The following is a 21,224-nucleotide window of genomic DNA, read 5'->3' as shown; positions in this document are numbered from 1 at the left end:
AAACCCCAATAAACCAAACCAGAAAGAGCTGTCAGTAGGTGCTTAGGAACTATCACAGCCAGAGATGTCCAGTGAGTGGTATTGATATATTAGAAATGTGTTGGACTTGTAAATTACAGGTGTCACTTAGTGTGTTACATAAGCCACAGACTTTTTTTCCCTTTAATCCCCAGTGCGACGAAGTGGCAGGTATAGGTTTAAAAAACCCCTTAAGTGCACCCACTGCAAAGTCCACTTAGATCACATGTGGTCCCAGCCTTTCGCGCATGTTTCTTCCGGCCAAAGCTATCCTGGAACTTGTACAGCCTCGGTCAAAAGTGTACAGGTCGTATGGTTTGCTTTTTATGAGTGTAGTATTGCACTTATATGGCAGCCCTCAAGAATGAAATATCAGTAAGGTGAAGAGAACCCTTACCCTCGCCTTTCAATGCCTTTTTGTTATTAGCCGTGCATTAAATGACTCAACCATACGACGGACCTTATGGCCTGGACGCTTTTGACCAAGATTGTACATTCTGTACCTGTGCTTAGATAGCCAACAGGCGGATGTGGCAGTTTTCGGGGATGGCATACTACGTCGCATCCGACGACGGACGCCATTCATTCCAGATAGAGCTATAGTCCCTTAGGATACAGTTATCGGTGCAAATCAAAACTTTCAATTCTCGCACACTTTCCCGCCAGATAAGTGCACTCAGCTATCCACGCAAAATAGCGCAGCCACAAACGAGCCAGGAACGCACGTGCTACCTGAACAAACAATAAACGACGTTACAAGTGCACTCAGAAGCCAGGCCAGCACGAATGCCTGAGGCAAGCGGCCGCAGAGCTGTACGCCCGCGGCCAGTCGAGTGACCCTCGCTGCCTTGGTAGAGTGGACACTTCAATGCCATCCGGCGCAGACAGCGCGGGACACACCCCGTTGTGTCGGCGCGGCTGACCCCATCGCTCCGCGCGGTGACGCTGTCTTCTTTAACGCGCGGCCTACGCGCCAAAGCCGCTCGGAGCGTGCAGAACCATGCCGGACGCCTGTCCTCTCCCACGGAAGAAGGAGAACGCGTCGTACCGCGTGGGTCAGACCTACGGGGTGCGCCCATGCAAACGACGACGAACGCTGTGTATGCCTGCCGTTCGGAGTGTCGCTATGCGGCTAGGAGAAACGGATGGACGGCGAGGCGCGGTGTCCTTCCCGCCCTTCCCTTATCCTCAGCGATGTATCTCCTCTCTCCTGGTACTTCATCAATTCGAACGCACACGCGCTCGCATATTTCATTCATCTTCGGCCCACTCCGGGTGGGACTGCAGCAGTGATGGCTACAAATGCTGTGCGAAACCTGTTTCTACACAAACTAGCACTGTTCGGAGCGAAGTGCATGTGTTCGGTGTATCAAAGCTGTGCAGTTTTAGGAGCATCAGAGCGGATCGCAGCTTTGAGAGAGAAAAGAATGTGGCCTTTGATTCGCCGATGCCCCTGCACAATTTCAGTGAAATGGAGGCTTAGGCTAGACCTCAGCTATTTCTAGGTTTCTAGTTTGGCCTTCCTTAGGCATAAGCTATGTCTGTAGGTTTCGGACTGAACACAGGCCTATAGCTTGCGTAAGTTTTGATAAGTGCACGCTGCGGAAAGCGATTGATGCGTCGTGTGGCGACAGTAAACGTGGTGTGCTTTACTGCGCTTGAGTTCCAGCGCATAGGGCGCAGCGTTTGACTTTCCACGAAGGGCACACGACAAGGCTACAATGATTCCAGACAGGCTCGCCAAATTAGACTGATACTCTCAAAACACAAAAATGCCTGTATGGGAGTAAAAAGGGAATAAGCTGTCAGCGAACTCCCTTTTACAAAAGGTAGTGCGCTTGATGACACTTTACCCCCTCTTTATTCCTTTCTGTTTAGAGTGTACCCGACGTGTTCTGAGTGACTGATCAATGCAGGCACTTGGCTTCTCCAGGCATTTCTGTTCAACAGACTCAAACGAACCGAATGGTCATTGCGACCTTTGTTAAAACAGCGACCGCTATTGGGGCTGTTCGGTTCTTCCACAGGAGCCTTGAGAGCTGCTTAGCCTTATGCGTGGTGGACAGCTGAATCGGACACGTATGAATCTTGTACGAATGTTTCGTGGACAGCTTTCCCGTCACGGCGCTGCTGATAAAAAAAAAAAAAATCCTCCAGGTTTGTTTCGGCAGGCACCTTCGCGGCCTCGAAGCACTTGCAGTGATTTTTGGATGGCAGGGTCCTTGTCCATGGGGCGGGCCCGGCAATGCCCCCTGTTGGCGCGCCGGGTAAACTACGTCCTTTGTGTCGCTCCTATCGTTGAAGGCTGAAAATCGGCTGGCAGGTTGCGTGATTGGTTGTGAAAGAGATGATCGATTGTTCTTCGATTCTTGACTGACGGGTCGTTCAGTCCCATTGGAATACGTTTTCATCAACCACGATTGAGTGGAACCACGGATGTTGTTTAGCGGTTCCTTGAGCCTGTGAAGAAAGCAGTGGGAAGGTCAGAGCAAAGTTAGCACTTGTTCGCTTCCCAATTGTTGCCGAGTTTCGTCCCTGCTTTGAAGCCAAGTACCTGACTGACGCAGGCCGGAACATCCGTGGCTATAAGCAGGAAGTGTACGTGTATATTTTCTTGCACGTCTTCGCAACTTTTTCACGGAAGAATTGCAGCTACTATTTACCTCTTTGCGAAGCAACATGTGATTTTTCTTCCTTGTTTTGTGTAAAGAGGATTTAACTTCACTGGCATTAAACGTGTGAACATTCTACGTATTCTTTTGACTTCAGTTTTGCCAACGTTCAATTTTTGTTTTGGTAGACTTTCGTTATATAGAATGTGCATGTTTGAATATTTTGGCCCCAGAGGGCACACCTATTTTAAGCGTGTAACCAGGGAAGCCAATGGACCTTTCGAAACCGACTGCTCTCTACTGCACACATTGCTCATAATTTTTACTCTCCGCATTGCTTACTGCACAGAGAGAGAGAGAGAGAGAGAGAGAGAGAGAGACTCTTTTTAAAGAAATACAGAGAATTTAGCCAGCGCTTAAAAATCACTGGCATGCTACTCTGCGTAGGGAGGGGAATTTAGGAGATAAAGACAGAAGGAGAGCAGTGTGGAAGAGATAAAAAAAAAACGAAGATAAAATGCGGCCATGAAATGGGTACTAAGGATGCAACTGCACAAAGTAATTAGAGACAGCCTCAAAGTACGTCCTAATTTTCAGCCAAACCATATCTCTCGCCCGCAGAACTGAAAAAACCCCAGCATTAAAATATACTTTTGTTGCGCAGTTGCCTTCAGTTTATTTCTTTGTTATTCTCGTATCCATAGCACCATCATCCAGCCTTGCCATTTTTTTATGAAGCTGTATCGAACATAATTACTAATATCCACTTCTGTGCAAAACGGACAACCAGGGCATGATAAGCACGCCAGTACATTCTGCGTTTTATGAAAAACAAACTGTTCCCTTGTCTTGTGAACCTAAAGGACGTGCTTGTTACGTCAGGACACCGAAACAAGCCTCCTCATGTAGCATGATCTGTGCTTGTGTGCAAACGAGAGTGTCACGTGATATAAGAATGGAGCCTGTCACATATGATCCGTGACAGCAGAGGAGGTGTAATGACAGTACCACTATGCATTCCAGCCGTATAGTATAACTTGCGACCTTTTATTAATGCGAGAGCATTATATGGCCCTGTCGCGTCAGCAAAAAGTGTCCGAAATTTTATCCGCACGACTACGTCGTTCTCTTAAGATGAATGTGTGAAAGTGTGATTGTGACAGATAGTGGGTGATAATTGTTTGGTTGATTAAGTGCAATTGTTAATTAATTAAACACGAGAAAAGACGAAAAAATACACTAGACGTCAAAATAGTTATGGACGTCGATATAATGCACGGACGTCAGAACAGCCACGGACGTCGATATAGTGTGTGGACGTTTTTCTTTCGCATTGCTCCAATGCGGGTCGCCGCAGGATCTCGAAGTTTTTTTGGACTAATGACATGTTCCCGTTTTCGACTAAAGAGTTAGGACCCCGGTACGACCTCATTCCAGCCACCAATCCTCGCTAAGACCACGTGCTAATTAACTGGGCCATACTCGTTCAGACACAAGCTAACACACACGGGTGCGTGTGTGTCTTGGTCCCCGTAGACGACGATTAATTCAACACTGTCGCGCTGGTCAGTCTCAAAACGTCACTTCAACCGCCGTCTCGGTGCGGTTAAACCCGGAGGCTGATATCTTTCTCGTTTCCTTGCGATGACAGCCCATTGACTGTCAGGCAACCCAGGCAAGACCTCCTGGAAAGCAGGGCAAAGATTGACCCGGGGGAGACCAAGCGGCGCAAGGACATCCCCGCGAGAGTCGGCCTCGATACGCAATTATCGCGTGAGCTTCGACGCTCGCGAACGCAAGCACTGCAATCGTCGCTGTCCGCGTGCTGTCATGGCCGAACTGTCGTGAGTGGACGCGCGCGAGCCCTCCAGCCGTCCCTATAGGCGCGCAGGTGACGACGGCCCTTGACACGTTCCAGTTCCTCGCTCATGCGGCGGCGTCGTCTAATGGGAGAGCCCTACTCCTCCTTGGCAATGGGGAGAAAAATCGAGAGAGCGAACGATGATCGCGCAGGCAATCTTTCGCTGTTGTTTTGGCTGAGCTGCTTCCTAGAAGAAAGACAAAGAAGCGGCGAACGGGTTAATGGAGATCGGAAACACTAAAGAGAAGAAACTTTCTGATTTTCATGTTTTTAGACCGTCCCGTGGAAATTGTTTCTTATTAATAATCGTGGGCGCCCGGTAGTTTGCGCTGCCGTCACTTCTTCGGTCCAGGGCAAAAAGAAGCAGAGAGCCCCCCCCCCCCCCCCCCCCCCTTTTTTTTAATGCGATAGTAGCATTAAAAGCCTTCGCGGAGGAAAAAATGTGTCGTCGGTCATAAAATTCGTCCTTTGCCTGGGGGGGGGGGGGGGGGTGACGTCATCAGATCGGAAGCGAAGTCACTTCCCGTAAAGACATAGATAGCTTCCAACGCTATCGCATTGCCAACACGTAAGGTAGTTAGGTAACACAGACAAGGTAAGGTAATTAACAGGGACACCGGATAACTTTTAACGCCTGTTAACGCCACGTGTAATAAGTGACAAATGTTTGACCCCGCCCGTGCACTTGTCACAGCCCTCCTGATCTGCCACCGGAAAGCGGCTGCCTTGGTTTCGAAAGTCTCGCACGCAACCGCCGTGGCACTTACTCTGATGTATGGGAGCGGGAGGGTGTGATTGAATTTTTTTTTTTTCCTTTTTCTCTTCGCCCTCATCATCGCCGGCGTCGCCGTGTACTCTGCCACACTCCTCCGCAGCAATCCTTCCGCACGCGTCTCGCGATGGCGACTAAGCGGCGAGGAACGAACAAGTAAACAAGCAGCAAACAAACACGGCCAAACCGAGCGAGCGAACTAGCGGGACCGAGAGATGTCATTCCTCAACGGCGGAGAAAGGGAGAGGCCCGAGAGTAGGTCATGACTCCTCGCGGGGCCAGGAAGGAACTCCCCGACTTCCACCGCCATCGCCATCACCTTCGCGCCAGAGACGACCTGGGTCATCAGGAACGCGCAGCCCTCCTCCCTTCCTCCTGCTCACTCCTCCTCCTTTTACTTTCCTCGCTAGAGTGCCGCAGAGCGGGGGAGGGGGGAGGCCAGGGGCGCCCCCGTTAGTCGCCGAAAGCGCTGCTGCCATGTGACTTGTCTCTCTTGGTTTTGAACGGGCCGACTCCTCCCGGTGGTGTGCCCCACGTCAGGAGTGGCCATCGCCGCACGATGGACAGGCCAAGACCAAAAGGTGGAAAGGGGGAAGGTGCTAGGGAAAGAGGTGCGAGGTCACGTGGTGGTGCCACCCCCCCCCCCCCCACGCGTACGGACCGTGCAAGAGTGCGGGCTTTGTATAAAAGCGGCCCACCGGCGAGTCTCTGGCATCGCCACCTCAGTGCCCGCACGTCGTCCCCACGCACATCACCGCCGTGTGTTAACCGCAACTCGTTCCTTTACACGGAAGGCTATCAGCATCCACAACCAGTCATCATGAACAGCGTAAGTATGCAGCAACGACGCAGAGTAGCTGCAGGAATGCCGTAATGAGGAGCCATGTAAAGATTTTGTTAGTATTAATGGGATGTAGTGGATCTCTTGTCAATCGAGGACAGTTCAACTATTAGAAAAGCCAGCCAGGGGGCTTCATGTCAACTGAGTCAGAATACAAAGTTCCCTAACGCGCACAGCTATCAAAGCACGTGGGTGCTTTCCTGTTTTTCTGCACCGTAAATGTAGACGCCGGTCGAACGTACGATTGTGCTTAAGGAAGGAGGAATGCGTACGGCCTCTAATGTGGACTTGAATTCGTCAGCAGCAATGGCACAGAGGTGGGGAGCATGATGTCGCATTTCAAGTGAAAACAAAACTAGTCCCCTCCGCCTGGACAAAACAGACCTCGCCACAACTATATTGTTCGTTTGCTAGAACCCTTATTTCGCTTTATCCAAAGGTACAGCCGTAGAACTTTAAGGAGTAACGACAAATTTTTCGTTATATCAGCAACTTCGTTATAGCCGCACTTTGTGAGGCAGAACTGGCATTTTGTTCTGTGCTTCTCATTGTCTCAGTAAGAACAGCAGCGTCTGCTTCACCGCAGATCTATCTTAAAATGCGCAAACAAGCATTGGACAAGTTGCCATTTAAAACAGCGCATTTTCTCGCTTGAAATAATGAAGATAAATGCGAAATAATTAATGCGAAAATCTGTGTTACGAAGAAGAAATCGAGGGAAATATTTGTGCTAGGACACAGGAAGCCTTATTCCGTTAAGTCCAACTACGGATAATCAGTCTCCTCTTTCACCAGATCTAGAGCCCCTCGGAGCGCGAAAACGATATAAGGTGCAAGGAAGCTGATGCAGTATGTGATAGCTTCCGGCACCACACAGCTGCGCTCGGAAGATGCTGCGCTCGGATGATAGCTTCGGGAACCACACAGCATGCACTGTGACAGCCTCTAGAATATCGTCCTCAAGGCTCGCGTAACTCGCTGAAACGCCTTCGCTATGAGCACTTAAGAGCTAGCACTCGGAAACGACACAATCCTAGTATCTGAGTACTTCCTTTTACCTAGCGTTCCACTGCAGATATTTCAATTTAGAGTAAGTGGCTCCCTGAGTGCGATGGCTTCGCATTTCGCCTCTGGTCTTTTTGCACCTCTTGGAAAAACTGCAGCAACACTGCGGAGAGCTCGCATCGGTTCAATGCATCTAGGCACTGCCCTGTACTGCAGGGAAACCAAAGGAGTTATGCTTATATCTGTAGCAAGCAACAAATGCTTCAGCACTTTTTAGACTGACTCCTATCCGCGCCAGGAGACCGCCTAGATATCGAGACCGAAAAGATAGTGTGAACGGGGAGAGCTCGGAATGTTATTTCCCTCACATCAGTGCGTACTTGATGATGACGATGTTGATGATGACTCAGACTTAATGGCACATACCCACGGTGGGGGAGTGGCCAGCTAGGGCGCTTAGCACTTCTTTATTTGTTATATGTTCCTTCGTCTTCTTTTTATTTGTGTTCCCGTGACCCTGAAGCGAATAGAGGAGCGCAATAATGCCTTTTCTGTTCAGCTGCGGCTTTTTGTAGTCTAGTAGACAGCGCCCAATAGGAAGCTTTCTTAAAAGCTGTACTAAGATTATCTAAAAAAACAAAAACTGTTTGCAACAACGCAGTGCACTAAACGTTCTTGCAAGTTACCCGGGAATCCACAGCTTGCTTGATATCAGAGCAGTTCCAGGCTCAGGGAAAAATGAAAATGCGCGGAGCCAGTGATCCACGTCGAAGAATGTGTCACGGGCGATTGGATACGAGCGATGAACTGGGCTCCTTTCGTATGCACATAGTACGATCGCATACAAATTATCGAATGTGCATCGCTGCTGCAGCAGGTCCATAGGAAGTATTGACCTCTCGCTTCACGGTCACACAGCATTCCTAGACTGAAGATATTAGAGCGGACACGGTATCTATTTTTCCTCCTTGTCACAAGGATGAGTGAAGCAGACGATTCTGAATTGCTCGGTCTTGGCGCTAGCTATCTATTTTGCATTAATGAGAAAGGAGTATTTTTCGCCGCGTCTAGGTTCAAGTAAAAAAAAAAAAAACAGTTTGGCGATGAAGATGATGAAGCTTAGGTAAACCTTTTGCCGCGGAGGGGACATTTCGACATCAAGCCACAAGCTTTTGGCTTGCTTTATGCAATCAATAAATTCAGTCGCATTGAAGAAATATTGCTTGGAGACGATTTATAAGCGACAATTATGCTGCAATTAAATTTGCAAATGCACATAGAGGGAGGGGTAAACATTTTGGTGGTTTTTGATGTAACTTTATTCCGGCGGAGAGTCAGAAGTACGGGATCATTTCTACTCCCGCACTAATTTCATAGTACCACTTAATATAAGTGGACGGCAGCAAACCAGTACTCCATTCCGTTAACCTCATTCAGTGTTCTTTCAAGAACCCCCTTGAAAATCAATAACTTCCATGTGCTCAGTGCGTGCGATTCGAGATGACATGGAGTAATTAGTTTTCAATTGCATAGTCGATTCACCTCGTCGCACAGTACTCTGAAAACTGACCTGAACTGAAACTACATCAGGACTCTGGCCGGAGCCTGGTCTTAGTGCTTAGATCGTGGGGTAACACGGCTTCGGAGCTGCACGCGACTGATATCTTGTTAAAGTTCCCCTGGGGCGCAGGACTTATCTGCTCCTTCTGAAAATGCAATGTGTGAAATGTGTTTGTCTAAGTTTTTATCACTTGGTTCAATCCTCCTCATTTGATGTCCTGGCATATTGCCGGGCTGACATCTCCGGTCTTCATTTATACGCCGTTATCTCTCTCTGTGCTCGATTGCAGTTCAGCGTCCTTGTCCTGCTGGCCGTCTCGTGCACGGCCGTGCGCGCCGGTGTGGTGGCCGCCCCAGCCTTGGCCTACGCGGCACCCGTGGTTCACGGCTACGCGGGCTACGCGGTGGCCCCCGTGGCCACTTCGTACGCCACCAAGACGGTGCACTCGGTAGCACCGGTGCTGGCCGCCGCCCCGGCCAAGCTGGTCGCGCCGGCCGTCTTCGCCGCACCCGCCGTTAAGGTGAGGAGGCCCGTCGCCTGCAGGCAGCACATGTGTGACTCGACAAGGAGGCAAAGCGCGAAGACGTTGTGCTTACCCTTTGCGGCACCTTTAAGAAGTCTCACACACAAAGAGACACACAACTGACAGCTCGATCACTGCTTCAACAAGCGCGTGAAATCTGTTCAGAGAGGTTGTTTTTGACCTCCAATGCACCCTGGTACTCAGTGCGTTGCAGGAATGCTGTCTATAAGTTCCAATTTGATGTTGACAACTGCCATCATGGTACTAGCTAATACCGCGTGGTCTGGTCGCTGTTGCCAGATTAGTACGCCCTGTCTTTGACCAGCGGAGGAACGGTAGGCTGTTAAGAGGCGTTACCATAATCACTTCCATTAGAACCCTGCCCACGCGATCAGGGCAGGGCCCATATTCCAACTACGAGGCCTCGAGGTACTGATTCCTCGAAGCACTCACCGATCGGCTGAAGCTCCGGAAGAGAAAACTGCTTTCCTTGGTCCCACGGTTAAAATACCAGAAGCTCCCAAAAGCTGCGGCCAAAAGTTTTATTCTTTTTGTAGTGAGGAATAGATATTACCAGACGTATTTAATTACGTTGATGGTTATTTTATTCGCGAGTTTAAGTTTGCTATGCCCAGCGCTCCGGGACATACAACAACTGTAGCGTTATCTGTTGACCGCCAGTACCAAACGCCGCGTAACTGATTGGGGATATTTTAAATGTAATTTCGAGAAAAGTACACTCTAAACCCGAACACGCCTATATGGGAGTAAAAATGGAGTAAATTGTCCTCTAGTGCACTTCCTTTTATAAAAGAGAGTGTGCCAGAGGGCACCTCACTCCATTTTTACTCCTTTCTGCGCACTTTTAAGCATTGGTCCAAAATCTGACAAACGTGCTTTCTAAACTCATACCAACATCTTACAACGGCCATGAAAAAGCAGTGGTAAGTACCGATCATTTTGAATTTCCGCGGTGACTTTGAGTGTGCGAACTAGAAGCGTATGTCCAGATTTCCTGTGCTCATTTCGCTGTTACTGTGTTGTACTTTTAGTTAAAAAGCAGTTTACAAAGCTAAGGCAAAATTTAGGTTTTCTCCCACCGCGATGACCGCAATGCAGCCTGCGTGACGGCACCACCGCACTTTTTCATGCAAAAAGCAGCACATCCCCATCCCCTGGTTCAGCCAATCAGCCAGCGCGTCGAGTCCCCCGATGTATAGGGATCAAGGTTCTGGTTAAGAACGTGACTTGATTTTGCCTACAACCAGCCGCAGAGTTGTTTCTCAGGCGTCGTGAGGTAGAATAAAAAGTAATAAGTGATGCGAAGTACATGTAACAAAGAGACGGCACACTAAAAGCGAACCATGGGATTGCATATTCAACCGCTTACAGGGAAAATGGCCAGCAAGCAGCGATCAGCCTCTGATGAGATATCAATAGCATTAACTATTCAAATATAGAAAGCCACCCGAAGGTACGAAATCACAAAACTCAGTAAATATATGCTCGTCTGTGGATCATGCTACAATATTTGATAGATTCTAGAGTATGTTCAGTTGCCCATGTATGTACCTGTCGCCGTGTCAGTATGTGCAGTATACACAGCTTCAGCGAGGACTCGTTTTCAGGGTTAGACAATGCACTGCGGCGTGACATTATTGATTTATATACGCTTATGGGTAAGGTAAGGCAATTTGTTTCCGCAATAGACAAGCCTTCGCATATGCACTGAGACATCAGTTTGTTGCTCCAGTTTGTTTCGCATCCGCAGGTTTATAACAGGTCTATTCAACGTTTTCTTTTCGGTACAGGTTGCCGCTCCCCTGGCATACGCTGCTCCCGTGGCTTACGCTCCCGCTGTGAAGGCTGTGGCAGCGCCACTTGCCCTCGGCTACGGCTACGGTCACGGCTACGGCCACGGCTATGGTCACGGCTACGGTGTTGCTCCGGCTTACGGCGCTGTTGCCTACGCAGCACCCGCCGCTAAGATCGTCGGACCGGCCTACGCCGCAGGTCCTTTCTACGGCGGATACAAGCACTATTGTAAGCATATGCGCCCAGCTTAGCTTGGGTCGCAATGTTGTGTATAACTGAGCTCACTAGAAGCCACCATGCTGTGGTCACCGTCCACTGGAGACCAGGAAAGGCTTGGGTACTTTATTTTGCTAGGTCGTTTGCCCTATTCCAACGTCCAACTGTTGCATCCGTGTTGCAAGCCACTTTAGCAAGCTTTAAAAGAGGCAGAGAGAAACTCTTCGAGGTGCGACTGGGCCTATGTGGCCTGAATATGAAAGAAGAAACCTGCATTTTTCACCCTGTTCTTGATATATCGGGTTTACCCGGACAAATGCTTCTATGACTCTATGTCTCCTATGTCTCAAAGCTTCTTATTTGCTACGAACGCAAATCATACTAGTGTTGTTATATTCAGTGAAGGGTTGAAGGCAAAGATACGAATCAGGATGCTGAGGCTGGCAAATGCTGGAAGGTCTCAGCCGTAAGGATCACAAGAGTGAATTTGCAACTAAACACAACTTTCTATACTTTGCTTCATGCAGCTAAGTCAGAATGCAATATTTAATTGCTACCATTCGGTGCTTTCGCAGTGCATAACTCCATAACCGTAAACCTCCCATCTTTCTAGCTTGATATAAATGCGTTTGTCTAACATTAGGCAACGTCGCCTTGTCTTTCGCTCTGTATGCTCGAGATCCCTCCACAGCTTTGGTGAACGGCTTCATTTGAAGCCAACGAGGAGAGTTAATTGTTAATTTAATTGTTAGAACCTGTGATATTCATGTCAGCGGGGCGCAAATGGTTGTGCGCGAAACCTTAGTTGAGAATTATCTCTGAATAATTCCTTTGATTGCTAATGGTTTTTTCATTGCAGAAACTACGTCTGGAGAGCGCAGAGCAGAAGGAGTTCAACCCGCCAAGCGAAAGGAAGAGTCAGCGATGGCGTCGACTGAGCGTTGGAAAAAAAAAAACGAAAAGCTAAAAAAACAAAATACTCACTCAAAATTGTGAGAGGTTGTGTATAGACGTTGTATAGAAAAAATATGTTGTTGCGTGCGAATAAAATGTGACCTGTGTGTACACAACTTGTGTGCTGAGCTTGTTTTTTGTAGCGAATCTAATAGTCGGTTCTTTCCATTCTCCACCATAGCGTCCACACAAAGTACGTGTATGCGGAGTGATCTGCTTAGTACGAAGACTGAAGGCAGAAGAACATCCTTCACGGTTATTTATAGAAGTTCTTCGAACCTGAAGCGCTACGTGACGATTTGTTTTATGAAGTGATAGAACTCACAAATGTGAGCTAATGAAGTAGTTACAGGATATCGTGTTATTGCAATATGCCGCTTCATTCAGCCTGTAAAATCGACTGCGCATTCCATGCAGTTGGACTGAATATTTGAGGAGATCAAGGAGTTGCATGCTGGCGGTATTTAGAATTAAATAATCGAGGCTAAATAAACTAGCGGACGGCTCCATTCAAGCAACCGCGCGTGAACCAGGCCGCAATTATTTTCTACCGAAAACACTCATTCAAGATGTGCACTTCGATTTTCAAGAAAGCTGGAGGCTCGAAAGGCGAGTCTGCTGCGACAGATCCGCGCTGAATGCTGTAAAAAAAAAAATTATCACTCCCAGTTCGTTAGGAGCGACCATTATAAGTTTTCCTTTGCGGATATGTTGCTTTCGCAATAGGGACACATTTTCGAACAGCCGCACCTGCTAGCTATATTTGTTATGGGTACTAAGCAAAATGTAATAAATGCTATTATTATTTTCTTCAGAAATCGCTTTACTTTAGACTCAGTTCTCTTTGGGATTCCTGAGTGAGCTTGCTTTCTACAGCGAGGATATCAGACACACTGCACGGAATCATGACCTGATTCCTCGGGTCGGCACCTTCCCTACATCATTTGCACGCAGCGGCGTTCAGGCTACAGATACGGCCACAATAATATCTCATGCGTTTCTCACGGAAAATACTTCATCAAGAAGCACTGTGCGAGCAAGGACGCCCGTAATACTCGAAAGTACACAAGGGGCGGACGGTTGCTGCAGAACAAGGGGTTACGAAACGTCCCAACATCTTTCTACTTGTCAGTAACGTAGTCGAAGGTTTCCGGCACGCATGATCACTGAAAAGAGCAGCTTATAAAGCTGTTGCTCGTGACTGCTGTTTCACTTTTGATGTGACAGCTTTAGATCTCCAAAATGCGTCGTTGATCATAAAATTTTCCCATTGGCTGGAGTGGAGTGATGCCACCAAACCGGAAGCAACGTCACTTCCGGCAAAGGCATCAACAGCTGCTACTTTTTGCATTGCCAAGACATAATTGAATTAGGTATCGCAGTGAAATTTTTCTTCTGCTAGTAGTGAAGATTGCATCCTTGGTTTGGTGGTTTGTATATATCGGGAGTATTGAACAGCAGAAGAATGAAAATAAAGATAAAACAACAACATTTAGATAAAGTCTGGTGTATTTTTTCTTTTCAAGTGAAGTCTTCTTGTAATCAAGGCTGTTTTATCAGTGTCCCGCTTCAATAATATGTTATGTACACGGTAAGGTGTCCTTCAAGATCAAGAATTTACACTGAACGGATGTTGAGCGTTGAGAAATTTCGCTGAGGTGCCCGCGTCGTAAGGGATGTCAGGTTTAACGTTCTTTTCTTTTTAACATAATCATGGGTTCCCAGCAGCATTCAAGCGCCAGTGTTCGCATGCTGTTGCTTGCAGATGTCGATGTGAGGTGATGCTCATTATTGCATTCCCTGTCCGTGGTCAATAAATAACTGCCGTAAACAGTCCTCTTCACGCTTCTTTCTGAAAAGAAAATAAATTTAAAAAAATGTAAGAAGCAGTGTATTATCTTCAGAAATATGACAGCAATGTCACGCATTTCCTTACGAAGGTTGATTTCACACTATAGCTACTGATAGGGATTTGTGGCAGCTGCTAACGTATAAGATCCCGTTCCACTTGCGAACGAGAACAACTAAAAGTACAAGACAGTGGTTGCTGGATAACTCGTAGGAAGCGTTTAAACACCCATCCCGAACAATCGGAAGATTACGAGGGCTGCTAATAAATACGTTGCTTGCATATAATCTCGCAGAAAGTCGCGAACCGCATATATATCAGACTGAAGTTTGTCGCGTTATTTTTAGGTCCAATCCGTGCACACAGATGCCAAGGGCATACGCATATGCGACAATACGCAACGAGGACGTGGTAGTGACGGTACTTGGGATGTTATTGGGCGTTAACTGCTGTTCGTTATAGAGCTCCGTACGTTCCTTGACGATAAGATGTTGGATAACTTTGTAACTCCAGGAAACATCGCCTATCGCGCATGTTCGTTGTTCATATACTCTCCCGAAAGTTCCTTTCGCCGCTGGTAAAACGCGAAAAGTTACCAACCGAGAAAACATGCCTGCTAAGGCAGCCGTAAAAAGTCTATCAACTACCTGCCCCCCCCCCCCCCCCCCCCCCACCCCCACCCCCCTAAATAGACGCAGTTTTTGCGTCAGGTTATCTTTATGTTTAGGCGGACAGTAATGAGTAAAAAGTACAAAGCTGGCTTGACCATTTCGAATTTGTGCAGGTTATCCACGTGACAGTGGGATTCATGTGGAGCAGATTCCGGAACGCATCTGCAAGCGCTCGTAAAGGAAAAAAAAAAAACTCTTTGCATTCAACGAATACCGAAGGAAGCCTTTTGAAAGTCCAAGAATGTGCAAATTAAGTTGTCGCTTGGGAGGCTGCCTACTCCACCAGCTAAGAAACTCTCTTTTCGACTCCTTTTCCAACAAAACACTTTAAGCACATCTTACCGCGCGCATAATAGAGAACACCCGAGATGCCCTGAGATAGGAGTGGTAGATGACAGACCTTGAATGCCAGATTGGGCTTTTTTTAATACACATTTCGCCACTCCTTTTAACCTTTTCATTTTATTCGAAGATGCTCGCCACTGCGCCCACAACTTACGGCAAAGGCTTGTCGCATCAGTGGTAAGACCTCAGGCTGCCTCCGAAGCTGTAGGCGGCCGGCCTCGCCGCGACGCCAGCCGATGCACCGTAGCCGGGGAAGAGACCCGCTGTTGCTGCTCCGTAGCCCTGCAGGGCGCCGAACTGGGCCCCGGGCCCAACCTCCTGGACGATGGTGGTGCCCGCGGCCCCCTGCGCCTGGAGCTGGTGCAGGGAGCTGAGCGAAGGCAGCGCCTTCGGCTCACGGTACAGCGTGCTCTGGGTGCCGGAGGCCAGCTGAGCGGCCGAGTGCAACTGGGCCCTGGCGCCAGCGGCTGCGGCGTGGGCGCCGCTCAGCGCGAACGCCGTCGGCTGCAGAGTCCTGACCTGGGCGCCGCCGTATTGGGTCACGGCGGAGCGGCCGAAGTTGGGCACGCCGGCAGGCGCGAGTCCGGCCACTCCATCCTGGTGCAGCACGGGACTGACGATCACCGACGCTGCCCCTGGGGCGCCTCCTGGGGAGAAAGGAAGACCTCAAAAAAGGCTGCGTGCGGATGTCTGCATTGCTTCCGCTATGTGCTTAAAAAGGACTTCCGGCATCCTTGTACGCCATAACCCGATAACTGATAATTGATTCATTTACTTCATTATTTATTTATTTAATACAATACCTTCAGGGCCCCAGTGGGGCGTTACAGAAGGGAGTGGATAAAAAAGTAAAGACAATGCAGCAAAATGAAAACAAAAAGTAAATGCAAATTGTAATGTAATACAGCAAAGAAAGAAAAAACGTAAGCTTGAACAAAGTACATATCAGATTAGGTAACAAAACAGCCTAGTCAAACACATAGTTTTCCGCGGCATTTTTAAATAAACAGGTTTCAGAAATATCGGCAACCAGGGTGGACAGGTGGTTCCAATCGCTCGCTGTCTTGGGTATAAACGAGTTAAAGTATGCATTGCTTCGGCAGTATTAAATGCGTACCTTGTGGTGATGATCCCTGCGAGGTGATATGAATGATGGTTCAGATAGAAGATCCCGATTGGTTGATTGGTTATTGATGTTGATTGGTTAATTAGTGAAATGAATAAATGATTTACTATTGTGCAAAGACAACGTCGCGGTCTGTGACGCCCACAGTATAGGAGGCGTTGGGTTCAATTTCGATGACCTGTGATTATTGAGCATGCACCGACATAGCACAATACACAAGCGTTTTCCGTTGTTCGCCTCAATCGAAGCGCAGCCACGAAGAGGTCGAACCCGCGCCTTTGAGCTCAACAGCCGAACACCATATCGACTGCGGCGGGTCATGAACTACGGGAGGCCAGAAGCATCCAGCAGAGATCGTATCTAATCTTGGCACAGTGCGCACTACGTTCTCAGTGACACTGGAAGAAAGCGGGAATCAGCTCCGAGCATGCGCAGTAGCACCGGTAGACCAGCGGGTATACCGCAGCGTTGCAGCATTCATGGTCCACCGGATCCCAGCCCCGACTTATGCGCAGACGTACCGTACGCGGCACCGTATCCAGCACCGAGGACCGAGGCGGCGGACAGGCCAGGCGCCGCGGCCAGCTGCTGTGGCTGTGCGTGTCCGAAGACGGCGGCCGCGGGGGCGAACGCCAGCTGTGTGGCTCCTGCACCGCCGGCGCCGAGAGCACCAGCGGCGTACGGACTGGCACCAACTAGGCCTGCCGACCCGTGAGTCAGGGCCAGCGCAGGACCGTAGTGGCCCCGCACGGAGGTGTACTGGGCGCGCGCGCCGCCCAGCACGCAGCAGGCTGCCAACAGGACCCACTGGAAGTGAAAGAAGAAAGAAAGAGAAAGACCAGGCATTAAGTTCAGCTACGCAGGAAAGCCAAAAGAAAGAAAGAAAGGGAAAGAAGAAATAGAGAAAAGAAGAAAGGAAGAAGGGCAGAAAGAAAGCCCAGTCAAAGGCTCATCGTCATCATCATCCCCGATTACGTCCACTTCATGACAACGGCCTCTCCGAATGGTTTCCAATCATCCAGTAGTGCGTCGGGCGAGGCCAACCTAGCTCACAAGATTCCTTTACCGTGTCTTCCAAATTGTCTCCCCCTCCCCTGCTTTGTTTTCCTTCACGTTTGATCCAATATGTTACCTTCTGTTTTCTGCACCATATGTATCGCACCAGTATATTCCTTTCCCTTTAATTCTGCGATGACGTCATTAACATGAGTTCGTCCTATAATCTACGCGGTCATATATCTTCCCGAGTGAATGGAAGCCAGGTATGGACAGTCCTAGTGAGCAGCCATACAAGTGACGCTCTCGTAGAACATAGGTGTAATAAAAACGCCACTATGTCCTATATCAGTGGCTACTGAGATTTGTTTTTTCTCTACCAACGAGATATCAGGGGCCTTCATTGCTCATAATATATAGAGGCTTACTCTTATCTGTACATATTCCTTCATTATCACCCATATGTTTCGCTATTACCACAGACGCACCATAGCCACTAGTGGCTATTAACCTTACTGTACCGGCGAGAAGTGTACTAGCCAGGATGCCTGCCCTTTAACTATTCTTTTGCTTGACCTCGTCCCTTCTAGTCGAAAGGCAAGAGCAACGTAACAGCTCAATCCACAGCCGATATAATCCTGCTTAATCTACTCGTATTACGGTCGGCAGAAAACCTACTGCTGCGGCTAACAATGAAGAGGGCTGTAACCGATCCCTCCAAATATGCTCCTTCGTTTGGAACAAGGGTGTCATTGGCCTCGGCGACCTCTTCAAGCGGAAGAGGCTTGCAGGCTGCATCCTTCGCTAACTGCACTCCTCAGGGCGGGCCAGCCATTCCTCCGACGTGGGTAGAGAGATAAGCGCAGCGCCTCAAACAACTTTCCTCCCAAGGGGTAGGCCTATGGATCCGAAGACACGGACGAGAGAGCGGCAGCCATATCCTCGAAGACAGATGACCTTCGTTCCAAACTTTCTCTTTCGCAGGTGCGGTAAGGGAGTGTGGGTAAATATTTGCTTTCTCGATTATGTTGATTTAAGTATTGATGCGCTGCAACTCGTCCCGGTTTTCTATATTTGTAACGGTGCATATATTCGAAGTAGCAGAATTAGGTCGCTCTATGCGGGATGTTTCATCCTTGCGAGGAGATAGCAGCTAATGTTTGTTTAAGCGCCACCTATATTCGCGAGGTCTGAGTTTTTATACTGCTGGCACGGAGTAAAAGATTAATGCAGGACGTTCAGCGTGGATGCGGAGTTTGTAGTAATCTTCCATCATTCAGTCTAAATAACTGTCGAAAAAGCTTCGTGATATCATATTAGTATTGCTATAAACGCAAGGCGAGGAACCATAACATAAACCATATGGCGCATAACACTATAGACCCTACCAAGTGTGTTCTTTTCAATCCAGTCGCACTGTCCACTTATTCCTGCGAAAGGCGGAAGAGCTCAAGCGCGAAATGGTTCGGCAGCAAGTGGACATTATTACATCAACATCTTCAAGAGGTCCTTAACAGGGCAGTTTAACTCTGAGGAATCCGCATAAATATCTTCACGCTCGCTCGCGCATGTAGAGGCCAAAGCAGTAAGCACTCGACACCCGGTCTTCCACAAACGGGCCCTACTGGAGCAAACAGAATGTGAATTTCCGCACGCGATCCGACCGTTTACGGCCCACAAAGCGACTAAGCGACGACCACTTACGGCGTTCATGTCGAATTCGTACGTGCGTTCGAAGTCAGCAGCGAGCAGTGGAGTGCGACGGTCGTCCTTTTTTGCGCGCGCACTGATGCTGAACTGGGCCGCGTCGCCTTAGTTGTCGCCCATCTTATAGGCGCCGGAAAGGGCCAGAGAGCGAAAAGCGATCCCGAGGACGATACCGGCGTGTGCGGCTTCGATTGCTTCGGCGGTGTCCCTGCGACGAAGCTTCGCGGAGGACACACGTAAAGGGAAGAGACTCGCGTCCGACATTCGGGCCGCCGCGGCCGACCCGCTATTTCCGGTGGCGCGGTCCAGATCTGCAGGCTCCTGGCGCGGAACCGTACCCGGCCCCGTGAGATAAGCAAGCGGGTGTCCTCCTTGCAAACTCTGGATCGTGCATCGGGCATCGCACACATTGAGCGCCCCGCACAACGAACCGACAGCGTGGTCGTGCTCCCCGACAGCTTGTAGGTGTCAATGTCGAAGCGGCATCACGCCAACGCGACGCTTATCCACAACGCTCACTGGTACTCTTGTCCATATGTGTCTTGCCCTTTTGTTCAATAGGCCGGCACGTTGCAAGGTTCTGTCTGCTGACATGAAAACTGTCAGAGGGGCCGCGCTATTGGCCACGCGCATTGAGCCCCGCTCTTCCTCACTCTTATATCGAAAAGATTAGCCGTCATAATTACCCACTCCATTCTCAATGCTATCTTTTTATTCCGCACAGCGAACTCGGAGCATTACACATGGCCTTCGACAGTGGATGCACTACATGCTAAGCTGGTAGCACTACATCGTCCGATCGCATGCTATTTCTCATGGCCGCATGAGTCTGTCGCTAGAACACTGCGGACTTGGAATTGAAAAGTTGGCGGTGAGATTCGCGCTAGCTTTATCCCCTGATGATCAGTGTGAGTGTTTCGAGGGTCCGACCGCGCCTATAGAAATTTCGTGCTTAGGAAATGATAACCTCTGTGAGGCACATTAGCCGTTACAAAGCAGTAATATTTGGGTGCCATCTTGATCGTACAACAAGTGAACTAGTGATTTTTTGGTGGAGGCATACTACGCTGATACTGCCAAATGGCAAATCTCGGCACTGTTGCTTCAAATGCAAAAAATTGCCGCAGAGCTACGATTACTTGAGCAATGGTGGTCTAACGAAGAAGGTAACTCATGGAAAGCAACTCACGCTGTCTTTACTACGGAGATTTTAGATCGCAGTTGTAAAGTGAATTTCTTCCTTGCAATAAGCGCCGTGATACTCATATACACTACCCCTTTGTTTGATGCACTTACGGTATGAATGCTCAGCTTTTAAACCATGCGGGCAAAACCACCGTGTTATGCCATCGAGAACGACTCTGAAATGTATTGTGGTGAAATCACTGAATTTGGAGTGTGGGGCGGCTCTATAGCTACAGTACGGCAACCAGCGCTCAATCGTTACAGCCCCTCCTTATCACGTTGTATGTGGTGATATGTTTTGCCAGGCATCGGGTCCAGGAGCACCGCCGCTGTGCCGACGGAGGAAGGAACGCGGGCCGGAGACAGGGAGTAGGAGAAGTGGAGGAAAAACTGTATTCACATATTTACAAACATTATTTACAAGCAATGACAAACAAGGTAAAAGCTGAGAAGTGAAGTGAAGTGAAGAAGTTTATTTTGACATCGATTTGTCAGAGGTGACGGGACAAAAGGCAATTCATTTTTTGCCTGACGTGGCCCCATCACCCGTTACATTGCTGAGGGGGGTGGCAAATTACACAGTAAAGTACACAAAGCAAAAACAAGAAAAGTAACAACATCGCATACGTACTACATGAATTATATGTAACGATCTCAGGGATCTCAGGAAGTCTCAGGGAAACGCTGAGGGAATCGCTCAGAGAACAGCTCCTCGATGAACGTGTCGAGCACTTTAAATAGACCCTCCCGAGATCTTCCCGCCTTTTCCGACCAATCGTAGGGACTTCGGTCGTTCCCCGCTTCGTCGTCTTCCTCGGCTGAGGCACTTGGATACCCAGAAGTGTCCTTACGGGCCAGGTGGATCCCATATCTTGTTTCGAGGAAACGTACAAAGACGAACACATGCAGCGGCGTCACCCCGCTTCATCGTCTTCCTCGGCGATGAAGCGGGGTGACGCCGGGGCGTGACCACACCCCGATCTTTGCAGCGGCAGCGAGCAATGTCAGCTTCCTTAGGAGGTATTTCTGCTGCCAGTAAATAGGTTAGAGACCGGGTAGGTCGCTGACGCAAATGCTAGCCAACTTTCAGCCAATGCTAGCCAACGTGCCTAAAGCACCAGCAGTACATCTTGCGAGTGAATCATTAATCGTAATAGTATTAAGAAA

General features: G+C 48.8%; 2 protein-coding genes across 2 annotated transcripts; one reads left to right on the top strand and one right to left on the bottom strand.

Moving 5' to 3' along the window:
- Positions 1–5,993: 5,993 nt before the first annotated feature.
- Positions 5,994–12,208, top strand: LOC149358696 (uncharacterized). The gene is made up of 4 exons (XM_089568897.1): positions 5,994–6,092; positions 8,960–9,190; positions 11,005–11,236; positions 12,084–12,208. Coding segments are annotated over exons 1-4 (474 nt in total). The 5' UTR covers positions 5,994–6,083; the 3' UTR covers positions 12,086–12,208.
- Positions 12,209–13,781: 1,573 nt separating this feature from the next.
- LOC149358695 (uncharacterized) lies at positions 13,782–18,878 on the bottom strand. The gene is made up of 4 exons (XM_089568895.1): positions 18,870–18,878; positions 16,691–16,976; positions 15,198–15,690; positions 13,782–14,030 (listed from the first exon to the last, which is right to left on the bottom strand). Exons 1-3 carry the CDS (start codon positions 18,876–18,878, stop codon positions 15,215–15,217), a joined length of 771 nt encoding a protein of 256 aa, XP_089425021.1. The 3' UTR covers positions 13,782–14,030; positions 15,198–15,214.
- Positions 18,879–21,224: the final 2,346 nt, after the last annotated feature.

Source organism: Amblyomma mixtum, chromosome 2 (assembly GCF_055824585.1).
Source record: "Amblyomma mixtum isolate Tamu chromosome 2, ASM5582458v1, whole genome shotgun sequence".
Taxonomy (NCBI): domain Eukaryota; kingdom Metazoa; phylum Arthropoda; class Arachnida; order Ixodida; family Ixodidae; genus Amblyomma; species Amblyomma mixtum.
This window is presented reverse-complemented; position numbering and strand designations above follow the sequence as displayed.

Bases quoted from the DNA above. Each gene is read 5' to 3' on its own strand.
- LOC149358696 (XM_089568897.1), top strand. The intron at 9,191-11,004 runs GTGAGGAGGCCC...TTTTCGGTACAG, and splicing joins TCGCCGCACCCGCCGTTAAG to GTTGCCGCTCCCCTGGCATA.
- LOC149358695 (XM_089568895.1), bottom strand. The intron at 15,691-16,690 runs GTACGTCTGCGC...CTTTCTCCCCAG, and splicing joins TGGATACGGTGCCGCGTACG to GAGGCGCCCCAGGGGCAGCG.